Raw genomic sequence first — 25,735 nt, 5'->3', positions numbered from 1 at the left:
AACCCATCTGGGCGAGCGTAGCGATGATGGTGGAAACAGTGTCCTAAAAATCTTGGAGGTGAGATGTGAGCTGATCTCGTTGAAGGTCCAGAGTCACATCCATGGTGGAAATGGGGTCGGTGGAGGGCTCACCCTTTTTGCCCATGGCCAATTAGGCTATGATACCAGGTTGATGGCACCAAAAGTCGTAAAACACAGAGAAAGTAAGAACATGTTTGGTATATTCTATTTGAATCCAGCTTTTTTAAACTTAAAAACAAAATTTGAGTAAAGCTCAAAAAATGTGTTTGATAGGCCCAGTTTTGAAACACTGAACTTAAAAATAACTCAAAAAATCCAATTTGAATAAAGTGGTAAATGGTGCCACATGAGACAACAGTGGTGGAAATCCTTTCACACTTTACAGGTTGAATATTGATTGAGATGGGGAATTGAAATCACAATTAATTGGGAAGAAGAAGAAGATTCTCCTGCCAATTGATCTCATAAATATTCATATACCGAGTACCTATATATCTACAGTGTGAAAATCTCATCTGCAAATTCAACCCTAGCTTAGCATGTTCTACTTGTACAACTTGACCAAAGCTTGGCATGCTCAACCCTAGGTATTCTTTTTCTTCCTTTTCTTTATGAATGTAAATTTTTTTGATTTAATTTTGGTTTTATTCTTGAAACTGGAACTGAGGACTACTCAATACTAATTGCTGATGATTCAACAATGAATGGTTGAGTAAGTGTCCTTGAGAGATATTGTCGGACTGAATCGTTGCGTTATTGAAACTGCAATTAGAATTGACGTATTTCTTTGATGGGTATAGTAGACCATGATCATCTGCAATTGGATGATCATGGCGCTTGAGCCGGTTTTCGGTGCTTGGGATTCCTGGCAAGTTCAAACCATTGAATTGAGGGAGCTTTTGAAGCAAATGACTGTTGCTGCTGCTGCTGCTGCTGATATTGGAATAGTCATTAATGAACAGCGGTTTCTGGTCTAAACCAGTAGTCCCGGAACAGGGAAACCTATTCGGAGTTGATTGGAGTCCGGTTCCAGTTGGGTTAGAGTATTGGCCATCCGCCAGAAAACTAGTGAGTAATGAGTAGTCCATGACGTCTAGTAAGTTGGAGAAGGAAGAAGATTTCTGGGGCTTGAGACCAGTATTATTAGTACTCATGTTGTGACCAAGGCCGGGAAGGGGACTTTTCAGGCTTGGTAACAGGACATCATGGAGAAAATCTTCTTCTTCTTCAACTTCTTCTTCATGATCGATTGGCGGCACCGCTGCTGAACTTGAGACGTTGGACTTCTTGTAGATTCGACAGAGAACCCAATCATCCAACTGGGAGAGAGAAAAAAACCAACGAAAGAGTACGTATTGGTCATGTTATATACCACGAAGTATAGTTCATAAACAGGGAGTGTTAACAGCTCTAAATTAAACTGATCTGCATGCTTAGTTAATTATTCAAACACCATCGTGATTCATGATATAAAGCTAAATCGGGGAAATAATTTAGACTCTATATGAAAAGCATATGTAATAAACAGCACTAAATTAAATGAAGTAAAAGGTATGTATAGTTGCCCACCCTCATGGATAAATCTTTGAGCTTCATGGTTTTGGTGGTGGTGGTGTAGTTGTTTGGATTCTCTGGAAGGCGATATTCATGCATGATCCAGTTGGTCTTGATTCCTTTAGGGGGTCTTCCCTTGTAGAAGACAAGAGCCTTCTTCACACCAACGTTCTGGCGTCCTCCTAATGACGCCACAATCGTCTTATCTGTTCCTGTTGCCTTCCAGTACCCTGACGCGGCTGCCCTGTTTGGCCTTGCGCCATTCGGGTACTTGCGATCTCTAGGACTAAAGAAGTACCATTCTTTCTCACCAAACGCAGCTTTGGCTAATTAACGATATATCAGCATCCATAAAGAAAACGCAATTAGCAATTAATGGCTTAAAGATGCATGTTATGCAAACAAAAAAACACCTTATAAACTAATGAACCAATGAGGAAATGAATTAATCACCTGGTAATTCCCATGGATCAAACTTGTAGATATCAACTTCCGCGATGATGGAAACGGGTAAGGGTGTGGAGGCCACCTTCTTTGTAAGGTAGTGAAGGATGAGCTCTTCATCTGTGGGGTGGAACCTAAACCCTGGTGGCAGGCTTGATTCTGGGTTTTTCATCATCAAATAAATATTTCCTTCTGGTAAACTTGCTATATATGCACTAATTGAGCACCGGATTTAGGATTTAAAATTAATACAAGGGGCTGGCTTTGTGTGGTTTAGTTTAGTTGGGTAATATGATAGGCTATAACTAGCTAGGTAGCCTTGGCTCTATGTAAGAGAGAGGAAAATGGATGTGGAAATTATGCCTCTCTAGACTCCTATTGTGACAAGACAAACTGGAAATTAAAGACGACGAGAATTGAAATTTTTGGGAGAGAAAGAAACGAAGGGCTTTTATGGTTGTGGTTTTTTGTCGGCATGCGGAAAAAGAAGAGATTAGGCCAAGGGGTTGGGATGAAGAATAGAATAGCCGATGATGCTGAGGAAAAAAACAAATCATCTGTTACATTTTCTGAAAGAAATATAATACGAGGCCCACACACACGCTCCCCTCCGATGTCGTATGTGTGCCAGCTGTAAGGCTTTTATATATATATACATACATTATACATACGTATGTATGTATGTCTATAATACATCCGTCGACTTACACCCGAGTTTGATTTTCCTCACAGTATATCGTTTTGTCAACAGAAACGTATGTATGTATGCATGCATGCATGGTCCAATCTCCAATCTCCAATCTCCAATCTCCAAGGGAATGGAACTGTTGGTTTTGTCCTTCCCAAGTTTTGTTTTCGCGAAAAGGGAAGGGAGAAGAGAGAAGAGAGAAGAGGGAAGACAAAATAATAGATAGATATCATGGAATGGAATAAAGAAGATGCATGGCGGCTGGACAAAGGTCCAAGGATGAGCTTAATCTCTCGTGACATCATCAACCTCTTCTCAGATAGAATCGTGACACGTGTCCTTTCATGTTTGGAAAAGCTAGGTCCACAAGCCCATAATAATGAAGCCCCACAGTTCACAAGCAGAAGCTCCTCCTGTGATGCCTGCCTAGTCATCAATCATCTTCATCATGCCGTAATAATGCATCTCACCTTGACTTTATTCTTTTTTTCATTTTTCCAAGTGTTCGTTTGAACTTTGAGGTTACTTTTAAAATGCAGATAGAAATATTCCTATCCCCCATCGCTCCCTGCGTGCGCTTGCCACGAGTACAAGCCTACAGTTTGTTTGGTATACAAACTTTGACAGCGTAAGTGTTTAGGGCATAGTGATAGTCTAATATGGCGTTTTTATCGCCCGGATACGTTTAATTACTTTATGCAAACGTATGCGTGAGGGATGGTGTTAGCTTGAAAGTGATCATTAGATCACATAAATTTTTTGAAAATTTATATTAAGTATTTCACGCACTCTTAATTTATCATTCTACACTCTTTCTCGAGTCTTCTAATTTATCATCCTCTAAATCCGTATAATGTTACAAAAGAAGAAGCAAAAACAATAATAACTCATGTTCACAAATAAAGATTAAAAAAAATTACTAATAACTTTTCTTCAAAATCAATGATAATACATTTGATGGTTTCAAAAAGAAGATAATAAATGTGATGTTAAGTATGTCAATTCAATATGCAAAGTACTCAAACAACACAAGAAGACAACACAAGAAAATAATGGATGGAGCATCTGGGCTGATGGGATTGGCTGGAAATCATGCAAATAAGTTTGAAAAGCAAATTATATTAAAGTTGTCAGATACAGATGTGGATGGCATTCTATGAACCAAATTTCTTTCTTTTTTTCTTCCTTCTTCTTTCTTCTTTCTTCTTTCTCATTATTATTCTTTATGAAGCCTGCATGCATACAAAATTTATAAGAGAAAAAAGAAATCAAATTTCAAACCAGATTGATTTATGAAATGAACAAAATTAATTTGATGTTTTGTACATAATCAGTGTGATAGGATCCCAAGGGTGTTTTAGTATTAAAAGGTTGAATTGTATTGTGTTTGTTGAGTAATAAGAATAGTTCCCTCGGTGCATTTTAGTTAAGGTTGAACGAGGTTCTATCATTGGTATCAGACCAGTGGACCTACACGTCCCTTCTCACAGTGCATGTAATTCGTATAAAGTAGAAACTTATTAGGGGAAACTAGAAATTTCGAGCATGTGGTTGAACTTGAAACTCAGTCCTAGCTAAATTCTAAAACAAATTAGAAAAGATCTCCTGTTTTTCCTTATGAAGCAAATTCAATCATGTAATTTGGAGTTGGGTTGGGACCACTCACTTATATTCTTTAATGCTTCACCAGCCCCAGTATTACTAATTAATATTAATATTAATATTATAATTATAGTAAGAAATTTAGATGGTCAAGCAGAGGCAGGCAGGTAGCTAAGTAAGACAGACTTGGAGTTTTGGAGGTATTTATTTGGTGTACATTTTCTTTGGTTTAGGTGAACCCAGTTGTTGAATCAACGCCACACTATCATGCCAGCTAAGCATTCACATTTCCGCGTGACTTGTCCATTTATTGTGCACCTTGTTAAAAGTTTGACCATGATTTATGTGTCAAGTTAAGCAATCGCATGCAGTTTCGATTCATTTTATGAAGGATGTTGCGGTCAGTCGCTCAACTCATCTTAACGATTAATGTATTATAGACTCTACATTCATCAACGATAACGATTACCTATCACTACCCTTATTTCATCCATCTACAAATTGTGATTTGTTTAACAATGGAAACATCGAGTGGTTCATATCAGCCAAGGAAATTCCATTGAAAAACGATCCTTGACAAGGACACTCGCAGCCCATACATAATTCATGGATGTAGAACAACAACAATCAGTCCATCCTTAAGTTAATTGGTTCCTTTCTTTCTTGGTATCACACGTGGAGGAGTACGTGCGGTTTTGTGACTGTTAATTTTGACTTGACTTTCGTCAGCTTTAGTGTTACAGCTACAGATACCAAACAAGAAGGAATAGGAATCTAACCATCACACTAATTTCAAGAGTCTAACCTACAAAAACAGCCTGGATGATATTTCATAAAGGGTTACAAACCCTAAACTGTAGAGCCACGTGTCCCAACCATAGCAAACCAAGTGTCCACAGACCTTTTTTTTTAATTTTTCATAATTGAAATACCATAATAATACTGAGTTATGCAAAATGCAGAGATTCACCAGTTCAAAGCAGCAGCCCTAGTTTGTGGACTCACATTAAATCTGCAGCAATTTGTTTGTTTTTGTGCAGATATTAAATCCTAGTTTACTTTGAAATTATTCCTAAGAAGAATGGAACATATACCTATATATATATATATATATAATAATTTCCTACTACATTGAAAACTTTTAGCATTCAAATTGAGCACGCCATAATTCCCTATAAGGAAAAGAATATGCCAACAAGTGCATCCTGGATTTGGGGAGCTCCCACGATGTATGTATGTATGTGTATGTATGTATGTATGTATGTATGAAGCCAAACAAAGGGACAAATTGGTGTGGTCATAAGATGATGCAAGGTTTTGGGAGCATCTGCTAAGAATACGAATAACTTTTTCTATTAAGAAAACGAATGAAACCCAAAAAAGATGATTTTACACTACTCATATTAAACTATTGTTATTCAAAGATGAGCTTTATTTTATTCAACCCACAAAGGGCTTCACATTATCTTTTGGTTTTATGCACGAGTACTCCTTTAGGTCATGCGTGATGAAAAATAAAGTACCTGGAATTTCAAATGCTCTTCCCTTGCCTCCATTCCTCTCCTAAATAAATACCAGGTGGCTTCTTCACCTGAAAATCAAACACTCACATGTCAAAAATGCAAGACCGAAACCAACCAACATACCGTAATGTTTTGTGACAATTGACAAAGTAAACCATACTCATGAGCCTTAGACTGAAAAAGACAGATTAAATAACCAAGTGAGGAGTGTAAAATTACCATGGCTAAGGTGGTGATATAAAATATATAAATAAAAAATAGCTCCCCAGATAGAAACTTAGAGGGAAACAAAACAGGCTAACCTAAAAGTAGTAATGAGAATGAGCAGCCCTCCGTCAGATATTCCCATTCAAATCCACCAAAGTGATCCCTTTCAATGCCAGGTGATTAATTTTATCACTACTGTATTAATTTAAAATTTTAGTGTATTTTAGGTCAATGATAGGTATTTCCGCAACACCCGGTCTCAGTTCTTACCTTTTACCCCAGCATGCATGAAGCAACTTAAACTCCTAGCCTAAAACAAAATGTCATTGGTTGTCACATTGAGTTGGTTAGATAAATTGACTTGGCGAATGGGGTAATGTTTTTTTGTTTTTCATAAATAAAAAAAAAACCATATTGGACTGGTCAAAAGCATGGAACAGCATAAAAGAATGAGTACTATAAGTTGATTTCCAGCTACAAAAGTCTTGATTGTGACCCCCAGTAGTTTTCCACGTGCAGTTCACCTAATCTAATGGATAATGCTTATCCAATGTCAAATGCTCATGCACCAATTTTTTCCTTTGAGACAATACAACATGAGCTAGGCCTAACCAGAAACTACGTCACATAGTTAAAACACTATAGAAAAGGAAATGCAAACTTATTTCAACAATATAGGAGTTTTTCCATGACCTTCCTAAATATTACAATACTGCTGTGCCGGCACTGTCATTAAAAAGGCTTATGCAACACAAAATATCACGACTAAATAAATGCAGTAAGAGGAAGCAATAGAAATGAAAAACATGATATGGCAAAAGAGATCAATTTCTGGTGGAAAAAAACAGTCCACTAACCGTGAATATGAGTAATTGATAAAGGCTGCTCCATAGTCCAAAGTAGCTAACCATGGTGAACAAAAGTTTGGTAAAAGTTCAGTTTCAGTATTCCTCTAACAGCACGAAAATCTGCATGTTATATAACTTAACCGCGATCATGCTATGACAGATATTCACAGCACAGAAGCAAAAAGATTTATTCCAGTCCTTTAACGGGTGAGCATTACCTGAAGTACTATAGCATCAGTCTGCCAGACAGTGTCACAAAATCACCTATGCACCAATTTAATTTGATTGAATGCTGCAGAAAAGAGTGGAAATGAGGGAAGCTTTGAAGTATACTCTTCATATTTCAAGAAAAACATACTTTCTTTAATCCATTACTATTTTACATCTATAAAACTAAAAGTTAAGAAAACTCCAAAGTTTCGTCATACAATGAGTTTAGAAACAATTTCTTATTGCAAACTGTTATGATAATGAGCCAACATGAAAGATACACCAGAATTAACTTTACCTAAAGACACCAGCTGCCATAGTTGGTAAAGTCCCTTCGGGTTGTACCATAGACTTGAATCAAATCCCGCCTAGTTGGAGGGGTTTATAGATGGAGAGTACAATCTCTCCTTGTGTAACCCATAGGCCATTGGAAAACAGGAAAAGGAATGAACTTTAATCGCTTACACTAAAGTAGCCGAAATGTAATCACAAAAACTTAGAATACCAAACACCAGAAATTCTCAAAGACACTGGTCCCATTGACAATCTCACTCAAGTGGGATATCAACCTTCTCCTTTGATTTGTGAATGATTTGATAGATTTCTGAATGGAATGATTACAAATGAGGGGATGAGTTCCATTTTATAGTTGCAAACAAATTTCTTTAGCTGAAGATCATTTTCAAGGAAACATCAATGTGAAGTATCAAGATCAACTTCACACATACGCAAGTGCGTGTGTATTTATACCTATACGCGTCTCCTCTACCAACATGTAAAACTATTAGTTAGTGGACTAAAAAGACTGAGAAATCATTCGTATCAGACCATCGAGTGACAGTGACACAGGTCAACTTTGACCAGAGGTCCACCAGTAACACAATTATAGTTGACTACAATTGGCTAGAGTGTAATCCATCTTAGATTTGAGGACTATTTGGGATCCTCTATAGTCTATAGTTGGGTTAATGGGCCTTTATGGTATCCCTTGGAAGTTTGTATATGAGATCAGGAGCCTTACACTCTTTACTTTTTCCCTTTCCTTTGATGAGGATGTAGCCCGACACTCTTCTATGTCTATGTTATAGCAACTTCAGGACTACTACTTTTCTTTGATAAAACTTCATTACTATATGCAAGCAAGAAGAAGATACCAAATGCCAGTGTAATTTTGCTCATACCTAATTGTCACACTCAAAATTTGTGAAACTTCATGAAGTGTTAAATAAGGAAAACATCATTATTAAATTGATATGAAGTACTCCGAACAATTTGACCAGTCGTAAGTTTAGAAGCAACTTCAGGACTTATGTAAATGCAATTTCAACAACTACAAAGTAATTTGACAAACTCAAATTCAAGGATCATTTACTGACTTCATGATCTGTATATATACACTTTCATTATCAAGATCATATTATGCAAGCAATCGTATAATAACATCCATAACTTCAATTGATGATCATTAAATAACTGTGATAAGGGAATTGTCTAATACTCATAATAAATCCATAACACTGAAGCCCCAAACCCCAAAAACCTTTAATATCCAAAGATCTCCAACTAGGTCAATATTCCATTTTTCCTCAAATATACAACAGTAAAAAAAAAAAAATGCAAGGGATTTCCACAGACTACTAAGAATATCCACAAAGACTAGAGAAATCCTAACTGCAAATAATCTCTTTACTTTCTCTCTTCAACTCATACCTGAAGGTTGAAATGCAGGCATTAGTTACTAGTTCGGTAAGTAAACTATGCATGATGGTTTTGATTATTCTTTTTCCAATTACATAAGGCAGATAACTACAACTAATCTCGAAACCATTTCTGTCAAATCAAAATTATACCCATTACAAAACCTAAGTCAAATCACAAATAACACTATAATAAGAAACATGCTATTATTAATAAAAAGAACATTACAACAGGGAACAAGTTGTCCACTGAACAAGCTAGACTACTCAACTATAACTACAAAACAGAGCTAAAACATGACATAACAGGAATGAAAACTACGACACAGCAGTACTCTAATCATAAAATAAAACTTTAAAAGAACTACTCCTAAACTCCGATCACAAATAACAGTCACGTGTAATTTTCCCATATAGAGATTAATTGTGTTTCAACTAACATATAATTTGCCCACGTAGAGATTATAATTTCTAGTAAGACTTTCCAATACATACCAAAAATATGATTTCTAGTAATATAATCTCCATACCATTTTCACATTACTATACATACCTGTACCCTACTAGTCACCAACTGCCAGAAAAATACAACACAGTAGCACACAACGGTTGTCACCAATGTATGCTACAGGGCAATTACAAGGAAGTTGCCACTGTAGGATGCCCCTCAGTCAGTCGTAACAGCCCACAAAGCCACCGCAAGTGTGTGTATAGTCATACCCACCAGCCATCACCAACAGCATAGACCATATCAGTGAACTAACTGCAGGATGACTCAGTCCTGGTCGAGTCACCAATTACGTCAGTTCAAATATAGCACTGGAATCGCAATTAGAATTTATGGTTTAGGTGGTGTGTTGGCCTTAACACATATATCACAAATTCTTGAATAAATGATTTTAAACTAAAATAATGTTTTTGAATCGCCATGAAAGATTTCAAAAAACAGTCAACAAAGTGTCGGCATTATTGGTGCAAACCAAGATTCAAAAATGAAATCACACTTCCTGGTAATACACAATGGAGGAAAAAAAATTTAGACAAAAAACAAAAATTCTTCCCAGCGTCCATGATCCACAAGAGATATTTGTTATTAACTTAGAAATTAAAATGGTAGAAGACACCCTTGTGTAAAATAACATAATTCAAACCATATTCTGTTCAAACTTTATAACTTGAACCTCGGTAAATGGTCCCTACACCTCGGTGGAAGTGTTTCTTGTGGTTATGCATGCACATAGATTTTTTATGTTTCAATTTTCTTTTCAATATTTTGCACTCTCCTGTCACTCTTCTCCAAACCATATTCTGTTCAAACTTATAACTTGAAGTGTATGATATAAAGTTTAATAAAAAATTTATATGTATAAAAAAGAAAGTTAACACAAGATGGGATGAGCTACATTGAGAAAATAAAGGATAGCACTCGGTTTAACAGAGGATATAACCCAATTACAGCCCAATTTGCATGATGGGAAAACCCATATTGGACTTCACAGCATGTTTGAGTTGATCCACGAGTCTAAAACATTTCAGTTCTTTGTTTGTGACAACAAAGTAAATAGTTGAGTGCACATTGTGACAGAAAATGTTAGGCACCTGCATAGAGTCGATGGAAACTTGATGCCGAAGGTTGCTGACCAGCCATGACCATGTGTACACAGAGATTTCTTATTTCATTTAAACCTACTGCTCCCAAAAAGAAAACCCCCGCTCCCTTACAACTTTCCTAGTTTCAGGTTGCCGAAGGAAATCTTTTTCCTGATGAGATTTATTGGATATTACACTAGTTTTCATGTCTGGCTGACTACAGTCCAGTTGAACTCCTTCTTTATCAGTTGTCTGGAATGTGGAAATCTGCTTACCAGACAGCCATGACTGAAGCATCTCTTCTGTGCTTGGTTCTGGTAAATACTGTTTCTCTTTCATCTCCATATAATATTTGTAGGCTTCCTCCAACTTTCCATTCAAAAAGAGCCCATGTATCAGCACAATATATGAGCTACGATCAGGATTGACTCCATTCTCACTCATTTCACTCCACAACTTGAACACGTGATCAAGCTGGCGCCATCGACAAAATTTTCGAATCAACATTATGTAGGTATCAGTATTTGGGTGGCAACCTGTGTATTTCATCATCTCCAAGAGCTCAAACACTTTCTCTCCAGTCCTCAAAATACGGAAGAAGGCATGGTAAGTCTGAATTGTGGGAAGATGGCCTCGCTGCAACATGTCATCAAGGATGTGTCTAGCCTCATCAATTTTCCCGGCCTTGCAGAGAGGTTTGATGAGCGAATTATAAGTGACAACATTGGGAGCAATACCCTTGTCTTGCATTGTTTTCACGAGATTGATAGCCTCTTTCAGGAGCCTGCGCTTTCCAAGAGCGTAAATGAGTGCATTGTAAACTTTCCTATCCGCCTCAATCTTCATTGCCTTCATCCGATCGAAGAGCTTGAGAACCCTGTTAATGTTAGAGGCTTTTGAATAGCAAGATATGAGACATGAATACGAGACAGCATCGTGCACAACACCTCTCTTGCTCATCTCAGTCCAAACTCTCTCGGCCTCACGGGGACTTACAATGATATTGCACCAACCATTGAGGATAATGTTAAAGCTCTTGGTGTTAAAGGGGAAGACATTTCTGTTGCAGAATAGCAATTGCTCAGCTTCTTGTACATTTTTGTAGCGGCAAAGGGCGGAGAGAAGGCCATGGAAGTCATCCATCCCAGCCACCAAGTTAAAGCGTTTATAAGCGTAGAAAGTGTTGATAGCCTTCCCAACATCATGTACACAAGAATATTTTCTAATCATGATCAAGAGAGTGTGAGGAGTGACAAGTGACAAACCTCTCATTTCATCAATCAAACCCCAGGCAGTGTCAAACTTTCTCATTTTGCCCATAATGGAGATCATGCAATGATATTCGCGCAGCGAATGAGCGTAGCCTGGCTGCTTTCCAGCCCAGAGGAAGAAGGCAAATGCCGATTCCCAATCGTTGCGAACGCGTGAAAGAACTTCCACCACCAGCTCTGATGAGGCTGCTATGCAACATTCATCAAGCTTCCTTGTCATCTCAGACCCCAACGATTTTCGCAGACTTAATATATTCACAATGCTTTTTACATCTCCAGCAAGACCCTCATCACCCCTATGTGAACCGGAGAGTCTCAAGTCGCCGTCGTCTAAGTCCTGGTCGTCGTCGTCAACATCATCATGACGGGAAACAAATTTGCTATTAGCTGTGGAACTGCCATCATCTGAGCTCTGCAACTTCGAGTGTGGGCTGCTAGTAGAAGAAGACCAAAGGAAGACCACCGGAGTAAAAGAATGCGTTGGAGCTGAAGATAAAGCCGGGACTTGCTTCAAGGCAAAGGCAGCAGCAATGGACATAAAAACAGAGGCATGGCTAGGCGTTGGTTTATGTAGCAAAATCGTATACAGGGATTTTATTCTGGCCATGTTTCGCATCATTTCTACAAAGCACAGCAATGCCTATCAACTGTTTGTAAAAATAGCCAAACCAATCCTTTAATAATCCTTTAATCCTTTTAATACAGGGATATGATGTACCTTTTAGCGGGTGGCCTTCAATTGCGCAGACGCAGACGCAGAGGCAATCAATCCTAAATTTTCAGCCCTTATATCTCAAATTCTGAATGATTTCGCCTTCATACACTATCAATGAGCGACGAGAGTCTCTGTGTGGCAGTGGGAAGGACTTTTAACTTAAGATTATGTGCATGATGCATCACTAGACTTTTTTGTTTTTTTGGACGAATGATGCATCACTAGACTAGCAACTTGTGCAAACTCTCTGTTCTGCGCACCCACAGCCGAAAATTCTGCTATGGCCTGAGATCAAACCCACCACCAACTCCTAAGCCAAAGGCCCAAGTAGCAGAAAGAAAAGGACACTCCTACCATTTCAAGCCCAAATGTTATCCTCGACTAGGCTTGGGCATGGATCAGTTTGGTTCACGAGAAAGCTTAATCCGTTAATCATATCAAATTTATACCAAATTTTGGATAGGCCAAAATCGCTACTGATAACCGATACTTTGGGCACAGATTAACCGATGCTTTGGGCACAGATCAGTTCGAGTCGGTATTCTAAACTTTCATTTTGGTTTGGGTTCATGAGTGTTTCTTTTTTTTCCTGTAACAAATTTTTTTCTTTTAAATATTACGATTTTTCAACTCACAGAAGTGATGATTACAATTTAGAATATGGAAGTGAGAATATTAGCATTGGGCTGTTTTATAATCTGAGAGGGAAATGAGCTAGTTCAGCACAGCGTCACATTAAACAGTTGCGACATTTCCCTCTTCACTAGACGTATTTCCCAGCTCATGTAAGCAGAAAGAAAACCGAAGGAAACGAACTGAATGGTTATGGTAGACATAAATTAGGAAGAACAATCCGTCTCTTACAGCCCCACATACACGAACGATTGGTGATACCATTTTGCTTACTCAGCCGGCAAAACTAATACAACTAATTGAATCAAATTGTTATCTCAAGAATTGTAAGTCTGAACTAATTACAAATGAAGACAAATTAAACTATATTCTCTCATTATTCCCAAAATATAGACCAAATCCAATTCCCAAATCAACCTAATATCAGTTTATGAGGTCGGCTTCTGAGCATTACCAATCGTGCTGCTCAAAGACCACCGGTCGCCATAAACTCAAAAGGCACTGAATTTCTTTGCAATAGGTGATTTAGCAGATAATGCGACCTGCAATTATAATGAGGACACAGCCTCTATGGCACTGCCCAGTGGCCATGCTGCTTCAACCAAGGCGTTATTATACTTGACCTTCTTCACCAATGTAATCTCTTGCCACGGATCTAGACCTGTTTAAGATATAGATGCAACCAGTTTTGATGTATTAGAATTCAGATATAATTTTATCTTAGATGAAATGTCATTGTCAACTAGCTTAACTAGCTAAATCATAATTGAATGAAACCTACCAAATCCATTTACAAGCAATGTAAATTGGTAAACAAGATCCATGCACAAGAACGGCAGATTGTCCTGCTTAACATCTGGATAAGCGGATTTAGCATCCTCAAGTTTAGTTTCACAAGCACGCTTAGCTGCCTCCTCAAAGTTCCCAGGGCGAACTTTGGCAACAGGTTCGTTTGGGTTAACAAAGCCAGCCTGCATATATAATATGTGGTTAGCAAAACCATGTAGTTGTGTAAGATGAACCCTAAACTTTTCATGCACATTACACAAAAACATATAAAAATCAAGAATGATGAAATACCTCAGCAGCTCTGTCAAAGAAAAATGAAGCAACAAAAAGGTTCCGTTGTCCATCCCCTCCTCCACCATTCCATACCCCGCCAAAGGTGCACTTCATGTGGGTACATGTTGCTTCATTTACTTTGAGTGCCTTCATAGCTACCCTCATGCACCCCTCAACACTTGATCCAGATGAGGAAGCTGACGCTTTATAAATTTGTCCTCCATATTTGTAAGAACCTGAACAACATACCAAAATTTCCCAACAAACAGCCTATTACGCACTAATCCAAAACCAGAACGTAAAAATTTCAATGCCCTGTACTTCACATAGAGCTGCCCACCCACACGTGATGATTTCTGACTCATTTAAAATATAGAATACTGTCAATGGAGTTAAAGACCTATAAATTATGGCAGTTTTGATATTCTAGAGAATGTAGATGCAGCAGCAAAAAAGTATAAAAGTATAAAAGATGATTCTGCTAAAGTGATGAAGAACAAGAATTTGGGATATATTTAGAAGAAAGGGAAAAAAAACTGTCCACATGGAAATGGAGCAAATCAACATACCATTATATCCAGCTAAGATGCAGGGGTTGCCAGAATCGTCAGAAACCTTTAAAATCTCAGCTCGAGCTGCTAGTAACCCGTAATGCAAGTAACTGCATAAAAACAAAATTAAAACACAATTAACCTAGTCACACAATCCTATAAGAGTGTCATTTGAAATGATGTTGAGGAAATAAATGAATGCAAAACAAAACAATGAAACAGAAAAATAAATCCTGACATCATTAAGCAGGAAGAAAGAGAAAAACCTGTGAACATAGAGGTTATATTTTGTTCCTTTAAGAGTCATTTCTCTTACATACGAATCATCTCCATCTGATAACCTCGGTGCCTTTGCGGCATCTGCCTCTGAAATGGCATAAGCCATTTGAACAGATCCACCCCCAAGATCGACTACACCAACAGTATCTGAATATTTCTTCCCAACATTTCCCAGTAGATAGTTTATTGTCACCTGAAGACAAGAGAATGTAAAACAATGACTGCTTTTTTTTCTTCTTCTTCTTCTTGGTTATGGATAAGTATGCACATACAAGTATGGCTATTATTCCCCAAACCGTGGGTGTTATTCTCTCCATCTTTACTTATGTATGCTTTACAGATAACAATTTCATAAGTTGGTTTTCAAAAAAGAATTTGGATTGTTTAATATACTCCATTGTCTGCCATAAAATAAACAACATTAAACACCATTGTTTCATCGTTAGGAATTGCATTCAGACTTCTGAATCTTTATCAATTTTTATTCTGTGAAAAAAGATATTTCACAGATACCCAGAGAGCAGAGTCCAGAAGGCAGGAGCAATTAAGGGAAGGTATGTAAGTGAAATAAAAGTGCATAAATTGAAAGAAGAAAAAAAAAAAAAAACAAATTCCTAGCATACCCACTGGAAGGAACCCTCTTGAGTTCCATCAATAACAGTGACGGAATCGGGTTTGGAGCTGAGGCTGCTTCTTTCTTTCAGCAGATCCCGAACCTTTCGAAAGAAAGACAAATAACTATGTCAATTGAGTTTCAAAAATGGAAATGCAGATGAATGGCAGAAAAATTAACCAGATTCCGGGGAAAAAGAAAGAGAAAGAAGAAGATAGAGATACATACGGCTTGGAGAATGCGGTCAGAAGCATCGCCCTCCAAAGCCCTCAAGCCAGCAGTAGCCCCAACGCGGACGGGAGTGAAGGAGCGCAGGTCTTTTGGGACAGCGCTTTCGGCCTTGTCGAGAAGCCCAGTGAGGGACTCGGCAGCAGAGCGAGGGTCCTTGGCATAAAAGCTCAAGCCAGGCTCGACATGAAGGAAGAGCTCGAGATCCTTGCCGATGGGGAGGAGCTGGAGGTTGTGGTCGAAGCAGAAGACGTGGACGCGGCTGCCGGAGCTGCCGGCGTCAAAGATCACGGCATAAGAGGTCTTGGGAGGCAGCTTGCGGTGGTTGCGGTTGGTGGTGACGGTGGTGGACAGCTCGCCGCCTCCGCCGCCGCCGCCGGGCATGACGTAGAGCACCATGGTGAGGAGGAGGAGAGGGACAGAGATGACGAGGAGGACGCTCCTGTATCTGTACATTTTGTCGGAGAAGGAGTCGTATTGGGGATTGCCCATGCCGATTCCTCTTCCGCCGGGACGCTTGAGCATCTTGTTGTCGGAGTAGTCGGTTAGGGGGTCGTGCTGGGAATGGGAATGATCGGACGGTGGAGAATTGGTCTGGATCAGAGTCTGAGCCTCGAGCAGTTCAGCCGACGAAGGCGATCTGTATCGGATCTGACCGTTGAGATTGAGGGGCTGCTGCTTCCCTTCCTGTGCCGGCTCCAGATTGGAGTATTAGTCCTGGGATCAAATAATCCCAACTCTCTCACTCCGCCACTCGAGTTACAGACTGCTCTGCCTGGGATCTAAATCTCTCCTCTCCTCTGTGTACAAAAGGAATTGATAAGCAAAGGAGTTTCAGCTGGCCCCCAACCTACAATGCCTTTTGCCTTTTGCTTCCCAGAATCTATACATATACATACATGTATATATATATATATAGAGGCCACTGCAGTGCAGAGTCGGAAGAGTGCAAGAGACGAGACCAATGGTTGTTGGGTTGGGATGTTTGCAGACTTGGGATGAATGAACCAGCATTACCCCTCACGCCTCACCCTCTGCCTAGAATTTTATAGCTGCAATTTTAAGACCAAAAAAAAAAAAACACAAAATATGAAATATTGCATTACCATAAACAAATAATTAATCTTAAGAAAAACTCCTTGTGTAAAGTAAAAGTATACACAAAAATAAAATGAATTTCCTAAAAGTACACACATTTCTTATATTTCCCGTAAAGTTCCTGTTTACGTATTTCGTATGGGGCCAGCCTTAGACATACATTACACTTTACATTACCAATTTCATTATGGTTTCAAACCCACATTTCTCTCAAAGTTCTTTTTTAAATTCTTTTTTTTGTCTTTTTTTTTTTTGCGAAACAAAGATTAGAATGAGCATTGTCTGAGGATCTCTAAATTCTTACAATCATACATTAATTTTAAGGCCAATGTAGTAAGAAAATCACAAAACTAAATACAATCTCACTCGAAACTTTTTTCCTCTTTTCTCGAAAAACCTAGGCATCTCTTCAAAACTCAATTTTCTTTTTGCCCCAAATCTCTGCAGAAAAATAAAGAATCATTGTCATTTTCTAATTGGTTCTTAGTGTATTAAATTTTTTTAGAAAATGACAAGTTACTAGTTTTGAGTTTTTCTTTCTAAATAGGCTCTATATAGGTATTTATATAATATGTCACGTTAGAAATGCATATTTATGAAAAGCCCATCATTTTCCATCCTTAGCTTTGTGTTGATTGGAAGAATATTTACTTCACAGCTTTAGGGGTTCAATTTTATGAGGATTGAGGGTTAATTTTAGGAGGAGAAGTCATTCAATTCGTTGATTTCACATAGTTTGGTTGTTGGAGTCCTGCTAGACAGGAGTTGGTGCTTTTATACTTTGATTAGTGTCAGGAGAAATTGAGTAGTATGCTCTGTCCTTCTCATTTCAGTAACGTTATGAGGCAATTTGTCGGATGTTAGACTCCGATTTGGCACTGTTATTGCTTGTTGATGTTGCTCTGTATTATGAGTTGGTTTCTGGTGAGTTTGTTTTATTGTTTGATGTTTTAGGCTCATTGTTTCTAGCATTAATGAGGTGTTGTGAATTTGTACTGATTTAGTTTGCTGGAACCCTCCTTCTTTAGGGGCTGCTGTGTAATGCAAGTTTTGTAATTTGCCCAGTTCTTCAATGGAAATCTTATTTATTGCAAAAATAAAAATAAAAATAATCTTGTTCTTCACATGTCCAATGGAAGCCAATTCCCAGTTGCCATATTTGATTCTCGAAAAACATACCAAATTTGTAAAATCCGCATTTCAAGCAAGAGATATATATATATATATATATATTGCTTCATAAAAGATGCATTGTTTAAAGATATATATTGCTTCTCATGTTTAGAGGAAGAGTAGGAGGTTTCTCAAACACACTGTCAATGAGTCATGCGGATTCAAACTTGAGACTATTGGGCTGCAAGTTAAAGCCTTCTTCCACTACACTAGACCTTATTGGCAAAGTTGTATTATGTTTTGTTGGCGAGTGTTGAAAGATTTTTATATATATGATGGTCACTTGTTTTGGAAGATAAATTGTTCCAATTTAAATGACATGAGAGTGAAGAGTCATGTACGACGAGTGACTTTAGGATTCAATATCTTAAACTTATGAATAGGTTACATAGAATGGTTAGTGCAAGACTATTAATTAGGTTAGGATAGCCTAAGGGTGTGACAATGGACGCTCTCTCAACTTTTTCATGCATGGTAAGAGCAGTTGGCCTTAAGGGTCGGTCATTGGATGCGCGGTAAGAGTTTGCATCCCACCCATTAGCTACCTGCCCAGGCAAAGATGACTCCTAACTACTATGAGATAACCATCTTAGCTACTAAAAACACCATGATATCAACTTCAAGTTTTTCTTCCACATTCTCATCTTCTCGCCCACCAAAACCATTATGGCTGAAGCTCTTAGACAAGGATTATCCACTACATGCAATGAGTAAACACTTTCTCCCAGTTGTTATCACAAGCTCAACTTTATGCTTTTTGCTATTCTCTCTTTGAAACCTTTAAACACCATGTGTTAGTACTATGACCGGCCAAACAATCCCACATCGACATATTGCGAGACGTGAGGGCTCTCCCTTACCTACCTATAAAGGGAGACCACTCTCCTCTTTGAAGGGGTATTCGACATCTTCCCCCTCTATTTGGGATCAACCCTTTTGTACAATGTAATCACAACTACTTGTTATAATGAGAACATCTCTTTTTGCGAACGAAGCTGGTTCTGGTGAACTATGTACATCTGTTGTCTGACGCATGTCTGTTTATTTCTTCTATCTATCTAACCTGTTGAACATACCAAGATGCTTAAGGCACTTGCCCACCTAACGCACACACAAACATGCCACACATCACATATCCTAATGTCCAATTTATGGCATCAAAACCATGACTAAAGACTCAAGCTTCAAACTTGCTTTCGAGAGCCATTCACCTAATAAACACAATCATCTATAAGAACCACATCCATTGCAACAAGCTCTCACTTTTCTCCTTTATGAAATCTTTGAATCACCATGCCACACCCTAAAGCATCAAGTCACTTAACGAAAATATGAGATGCCGTAAACCTTAGCTCAAGCTCTCCATCACCATAGCCAAACCTCATTCACCATCAAGATCTTTTAGAAACTGTACCCTTCAACTCAAGCACAACCAATGCCAACGGAAATACAAGCACTCTCATGTGCTAAACTTGTGGATCTTTAACTCCAACACTTCAAGCTCTCATTCCAAGCCCCATCATCTTCAACCATTTGCAGAACCACCAGAAGCACTCCAAGAGGACATCAAAACACAAAGCAAGTCAGCTGGTCATATTGTAATTTTGATGTGCTCCTAGGGACATTTGGTAATTTTGGATTCTTTGGCAAGTCAGCTAGTTTTTATTTTATTTTATATATTTTTTTGAAGTATTAGACTCGAAGTATTTTTTATGATATGGTGTTTTGAGGGGTTTTTATTTTGAAGCTCCCATGACTCTGGTTGTCCTACACATAATCACACCTAGATCCGTAGTGCAAAGCTGGGGGCATTAGGCCCCCCATCAAAGAATATCACGGTGGGCGTTTCCAAATGCCTCGTGTACTATATCGGGCATCGCTTGGAAAAGTAGATCAATCAAAAAGATGGTAGAAAATCTGGAAGAAGAAAAAAAAGGATGGCAGAAAACAGAGCTGGAAGGGAGAAATATCTAATGAACGGATGACAAAGCTTGCCATTTAACCCAACTATTATCAATGCTCTCTCGTCGAACACACTGAAATTCATTGCCAGCACTTGCATAAAGAATGCCAACGCCAAAGCACAACTTGACTAGACAGTCATTTTATTTGATCCACAATTTGAAGACAGGTTTACCAACCCTAAGGTCCTCCTTATCTTCTGATGAAAATGACCAGAAAGAAGCTACCCCGCCTCACCTCTTCTCTTCAGGCCTTCTTGGCCTTCTTCTTTTTGCCTTTGGCAAGTAGGGGGGGAAAGACAGCTCGGAAGATCCAACCAGCCAATATTGCTCCTATGAAAGGGCAAATCCAATAAACATAAAACTGCTCCCATGTGTTGTGCCAATTGTTTAGATATGCCCAACCAAATGCCTGCGAACACGACAAGTAATACATTTTATAAGGCCTCTAGATATGATAAAGCTTGGATAGTTGATGATTGCCCTATTGATGATATACACAAAAAGATCTAATATTATTTGACTTAAAAACAAATTATACAAAAGAATAACAACAACAGATTTAGAAAAGAGAGAAATAATTTGACCAAAAAACAAAAGAAAAAATATCATAAATAATTCAGTTGCCAAGCCATTTGCTTCTCCATTCATAAATCAAAGTGAAGTCAGTTCACTACAATCCAAAGGAAATTGTCCAAGGTGCACAACTCAACACATAAAATTGCCATGAGGGAATAACCAAAACAATGAACAATCAGTCTTTGCCTATAAAATTTCCGACATGTATCAGAACTATATAAGGTCTAGACTATTTGCAGTGATGAAGATTGTACATGCACTGTTCTTTAGTGAAACAAGTGAGCCCCTTCCAATTTATCTAGTAACCCGACCATCCCAGCTATCTCCGCCTCATTCAGATTTCTCCTAAGACCAAAGTTCCAACTATAATGGTACAAAGAAGGATCCACAAAACATGAAATACTCTTTTGATGTTTTCTGGACAGTCAGAATAATCTGGGATACAGTTCTTTCAACAGTCCAACCTCCAACCAACAATCCCCCCAGAACATCACCCTCTCCCCATTGCCTGCTACAAATTCACAACAGAAATGAAGGAAACCTGAAGGAAATATCTTTCCAAGGGCTATAACTTGGGCCTCTCACTAAAAGGTTTGCATCCCACCCGTTAGTAGCCTCCCTATATTTACTTCTTATCACCTTATGCCAAAACAAACTTGTTTCCCTCAGATAGATACCTACATAACCACTTAGCAAGTAAAGCTTTATTCCTCTCACTCAAATTGGCCACACTAAACCCTCATCCTCCTTACTTAAGACCACCAAAGTTCACACTCTGCTTTTTTGGGAAGGCCATTAGTAACTGAAGAAGTGTAATGTAAAAAAGTTATATCTCACGGAATGAAAACAAGACTATTCCTCCGCTATCAACTTTAAGATCAAACCCCACAATATTTCTCATCCTAGACACCATACTTGTTGAATTTTCCTACAACACTAATTCTAAAATTTCCCCTTCCGTAAATCCAAACTGGTGAGACCAATTATCCAACATTAAATTCAATATGAGATGAAAAACAACCTAATTCCTCTTCAACTAATGCAGTAACCTTTCAATGTCGTCAAATAGATAGATAGGGAAATGGGCTATTAACGGCTTGAAATCTTAGGTTGAACATGTTTATCTTGCTTCTTATATACTTGATCTTACAATTAACCAAACAAATTGGCAATAACTTTCTCTGGATTAAGAAGTCATCAACGCATTTAAGATTTTGAGTTTCTTATCATTTCAACTATTAGTCAGTCTATGTCAAGCATTTGTCATTCACCAAATGACTTGTCAAAAGATAAACAAAGCATTTACAAACGGCCTAGAAAGGAAATACAATATCAAAATTAAGAAGAGGCAAAACATCATCAGACATAAACTAATTCAAACAATAAACCTAACTGGAAGCTCTCCTTAGATTTTAAATAGAAGAGAGGTATTTTTCAACTGAAGTTAGAAACTCACCAATTAATACATCTTACACTCTGTCCCTGGAAGATTATCTTTTATTTAAAGAAGAAAAAAAAAATACATTTCAAGGAGACAGTAATTAATGCATTCACACTAGCCTATTCAATCCTGTATTTCCTTCATTACCCACAATTTTCACTGTTTAAAATATAAACATAACAGCGATACAGAGAAATACTTCAAGAAAATGAAATCATTTGTGCCTTGACTTCTTTTATACTCAGAAATTCCCCAAACCCGCTTCGCAGACTTGGATTACCTGCCCAACCCTACAATCTTTTGTGGCTTGACTTTTCAAATTGGGAAAATGGTTCCAGATAGGGGAAAGTAGAGATGAACTTTTTAAACAATAAGGAAACATTGACATTTATATTTTAATCGTTAAGGTCCTATCAAAAAAATATTATAACCATTAAGGAAATACCACTAATGTGGTAAATACAGCAGTCCTTACATTCTATTGTTGTATTACTTTTCCAGTGATATATTACAACGAACAGAATTTTGAAACTAATGCTACGAACGGAATGCTGTCACGAACAAATTGAAGAGTTATTTATGTCGAACTTAAGAACAGAAGATGGCCATAGTAAAATAACAGAAATAGAACTAGAAAAGGAACTCATACTTAATGAATCAGATGAAAATAAACAAAGTTCCTAACATCTGCGCGCAACTCTCTTCCTCTGTCTCTCTTTCTGTTTGTCTAACTTCTAATCTAAGATGGCCATAAATTTTTTTAATCTCTGATAATGTCGCATATTCATACTCAACGAATTAGATGAAAATAAACATGTTCTAATATTTATGTACAACTCTCTCTCTCTCTATCAAACACCTAAGTATTCAAGATACATGTGAGAGCTAAATATTTCTAACTTAAACATGTCTACTTTGTTTTAGAGGGGCCATTAACTTAAATTATAAGTTGTCTATTACTAATTCTATATATTATATATAATATAATAGAGGACACATAAATAATCTGGGGAGCCAGGGCCACTCATGGCCTAGGAGTGGCTCCGCCACTGCACACACACATGAAGCATACAAAGAGTAGTGGCTGGAGACTTATTTTTCGAGAGGGTGAACGCCAAAAATGTGGGGAAAATAAAGGTGATGGTGCAAGGAGACACTAAGGCATTTATAAGGCAGATAGAAAGTACATTGAAATAGAAGCCAAAGAGGATATACGTTTCTCCTTTTTCTCCTCTCCTGTAGCTTTTATATTTTTTAGCATAATTGTGTTTATTACTCTTCTTGACAGACAGGAAGATGCCATTTCCATTTTGTCCATGTGTCCCATAAATCATATATTGACAACTACCGTACAAACAAAAGCCGAAGAGCATAATAGCAATGTCAAAGAATAAAGAAAGATATCTCAAGGGGTTCAATGATAGTAACCAAACACATTTAGTATTATGATAAGCACCATCAATTTGATATAGCGTATCTCATTTACTACAGTCTACAATAGAAAATATCCCATCCTCGTAATGGATCAAGGGGAAACAATAAATTTCTTAAACATGAGTTCCAATAGTAAAACATACATCTTAAGGATGAGTTATCAAAAAAGCAGTACACATAGCACAGGGAAAGTATAACCATTATTGTAGGATTTTTATAGTGATGCCGTATTAAATTTAATATGTTTCCTACTACTGCAAGGAATCAATATGGCATAGGCAGAAGAGAAAGAATGACATTATAACTATGATTAATGAAAAAAAAAAAAAAGGCATGGTTTACTTACATTGGCTGGATTCATTGAAGGGCCGGTATAGACAGAACCGGAGACAACCAATGTGACAGTGACCACAGAAAGTAGCAACATCTTCAAAACTGGGCTACGAGGACCCTTGAGTATGATTATAAGGACAAGAAAGGATATTACGAAAGTCAATACCCCCTCAACGATAGCTCCAGTATGCACGTCAACTTTTAATGAAGGCCCTCCAAGCATGTGCTTGTACTGATGTGGCATGACCTCGTTAATAGCTAGTACTCCACCCACAGCACCGAAAGCCTGTGGAAGAAAAGAGAGATGTATTTTATATGTAATTCTGATCGTTAATTAGGATTTTTTTTATATTAAGCAGCCTAGAATCATTTTGGGTTCTTTTCTATACATCTATAGGTTGAGAGCGAGGTATAAAGTGAGTTTCTTTTTTGCAATAATGAGCAGAGCAGATTCTGTTAGTTAAATTGCAACAACAGAGCAGTCATCAGATTCTTAAATGATGCATTGCATAGTTTTGATATGGGTAATAAGAATTGAACAAAACTAAGTAGAGAGAGAGAGAGAGAGTGATTAATTAGTAAGGAAGGCTTCGGGTTTAGGGTGAGGTGACCTGAGCAGGGAAGCGGAGGGCCATGGAGAGGAGGGTGTCGGCGCCAAGGCCGGCGGCGTAAAAGGAGGCAGTGCCAGTGGGGTTGAAGCTGGCCCCACCCAAGGCGTCTCCGAGGAAGGTGAAGACAAATACAAGGACGAAGACAAGGGCGGTGGTGATGAAAAGAGGCGGCCATGGAAGGTCCTGAACCCCAACAGCATTTGCGATGAAGCTGGTGGCTAGTCCAAGCATCGATGCGCAGGAAATCCACAAGAAGGTGAGCATAGTGTCTCCAACAGCTGCCTTAATCGCACCCATATCTTCTAATATATGATATCTGATCTCTTTTCTTCTTCGTTGTTGTCTTTCCAAGTAAAAATATGAGCAGAGCGGATGTCTTTGCTTTGTCTATCTATCTGGTCAAAGGCAGAAGGGAAGACACAATCAACATTCATTCAAGATTCAAGGATATCCAAGATTCAAGATAAAAGCAAGCAGCCTTGTTGGAGTTTATAATAATAAAATAATATTTAAAAAGAAAATTGACAAAATAATTGAGTGAGAAACTGATTGACTGGTATAAAGCGCGATGATTCATATGTAATGGAAATGTAACTGACCTAATGAAATGAATTAAACAAATTGGTTTGGAGGAGAGGAGACGATGGAGATCCCAGCCAGATTGATGTAATGAGACTAGTAGACGGTTATAGAATTATCAGGCAGAAAAAGATGTTTCCAAATCCTGCACGCTGTTATTCACCTCACCTCACCAACGCCTCTCTCTCTCTCTCTCTCTCTCTCTCTCTCTCTCTCTCTCTCTCTCATACTCAGTTGTTGGAAATGTGCTTTCTCACTTCACTACTAGGATTGGGGCAGTTGGGTTGGGCCCATGTATTACTTTCTATCCTTCGCTGTTGCTGGACCTTTTCATTCGTAAAAGCTCTTCTTCTTTTTTATGAGCAAGGAAGACAAAGCCCCACAAACAGAAACAACTACAAATAGGGAACCAAGTTTTGAGTCATTTTATATTACTAGACCAACTTCTAAAAACCATTGCTAAAAAAAAGAACTTCTTAAAACCCCTGGCAGATGTAAGCCCAATTTATGCTTTTTGGCTGATGTGGATTCCACATAAACAAAAATAATAATAAACCACTTTTTCTAAATTAATTAATGATAAAATCAAATAAACAATTTGGCTACTACTTTTTTTATTTATTTATAAATGGTGACAGAAATTTATTAGATCAATGAAAAGTACAAAAAAAAAAACAAATATTGTAAAGGGAGTCATCTCATTAGCAGCAGACATAGGTAAACCTTCCCCAGTCGAAGAGCTGAAAAGATATGTAGAAAAAAACTCAGCAAACTCAACAAAGTTTCTGAA

General features: G+C 38.0%; 4 protein-coding genes across 9 annotated transcripts; all 4 read right to left on the bottom strand.

Annotated features, from left to right (window-relative positions):
- Positions 317 to 2,484, bottom strand: LOC18770626 (NAC transcription factor 29). The gene is made up of 3 exons (XM_020569259.1): positions 2,029 to 2,484; positions 1,591 to 1,901; positions 317 to 1,340 (listed from the first exon to the last, which is right to left on the bottom strand). Exons 1-3 carry the CDS (start codon positions 2,192 to 2,194, stop codon positions 666 to 668), a joined length of 1,152 nt encoding a protein of 383 aa, XP_020424848.1. The 5' UTR covers positions 2,195 to 2,484; the 3' UTR covers positions 317 to 665.
- Positions 3,493 to 12,593, bottom strand: LOC18769174 (pentatricopeptide repeat-containing protein At5g15010, mitochondrial). 6 transcript variants are annotated; one of them, XM_020569408.1, is made up of 8 exons: positions 12,374 to 12,593; positions 10,394 to 12,276; positions 9,348 to 9,575; positions 7,396 to 7,504; positions 7,106 to 7,179; positions 6,897 to 7,007; positions 5,833 to 5,900; positions 3,618 to 3,939 (listed from the first exon to the last, which is right to left on the bottom strand). In XM_020569408.1, the coding sequence occupies exon 2, from the start codon at positions 12,272 to 12,274 to the stop codon at positions 10,481 to 10,483; it is 1,794 nt and encodes a 597-aa protein (XP_020424997.1). In that variant the 5' UTR covers positions 12,275 to 12,276; positions 12,374 to 12,593; the 3' UTR covers positions 3,618 to 3,939; positions 5,833 to 5,900; positions 6,897 to 7,007; positions 7,106 to 7,179; positions 7,396 to 7,504; positions 9,348 to 9,575; positions 10,394 to 10,480. The 6 variants fall into 6 exon arrangements, with proteins under 6 accessions (XP_007203182.2, XP_020425000.1, XP_020424998.1 ...); XM_007203120.2 differs by having other exon boundaries at positions 3,493 to 3,939; positions 7,396 to 9,575; XM_020569411.1 differs by having other exon boundaries at positions 3,493 to 3,939; positions 6,897 to 6,991; positions 7,396 to 9,575.
- On the bottom strand, positions 13,178 to 16,780 carry LOC18770215 (apyrase 2). The gene is made up of 7 exons (XM_007201962.2): positions 15,737 to 16,780; positions 15,519 to 15,611; positions 14,883 to 15,088; positions 14,635 to 14,726; positions 14,084 to 14,301; positions 13,785 to 13,974; positions 13,178 to 13,664 (listed from the first exon to the last, which is right to left on the bottom strand). The coding sequence occupies exons 1-7, from the start codon at positions 16,259 to 16,261 to the stop codon at positions 13,552 to 13,554; spliced, it is 1,437 nt and encodes a 478-aa protein (XP_007202024.1). The 5' UTR covers positions 16,262 to 16,780; the 3' UTR covers positions 13,178 to 13,551.
- On the bottom strand, positions 19,962 to 25,478 carry LOC18769110 (aquaporin SIP1-2). The gene is made up of 4 exons (XM_007202428.2): positions 24,966 to 25,478; positions 24,367 to 24,761; positions 23,769 to 24,041; positions 19,962 to 20,380 (listed from the first exon to the last, which is right to left on the bottom strand). The coding sequence occupies exons 2-4, from the start codon at positions 24,661 to 24,663 to the stop codon at positions 20,216 to 20,218; spliced, it is 735 nt and encodes a 244-aa protein (XP_007202490.1). The 5' UTR covers positions 24,664 to 24,761; positions 24,966 to 25,478; the 3' UTR covers positions 19,962 to 20,215.

The sequence above is a fragment of the Prunus persica genome, chromosome G7 (assembly GCF_000346465.2).
Source record: "Prunus persica cultivar Lovell chromosome G7, Prunus_persica_NCBIv2, whole genome shotgun sequence".
Lineage (NCBI taxonomy): Eukaryota > Viridiplantae > Streptophyta > Magnoliopsida > Rosales > Rosaceae > Prunus > Prunus persica.
This window is presented reverse-complemented; position numbering and strand designations above follow the sequence as displayed.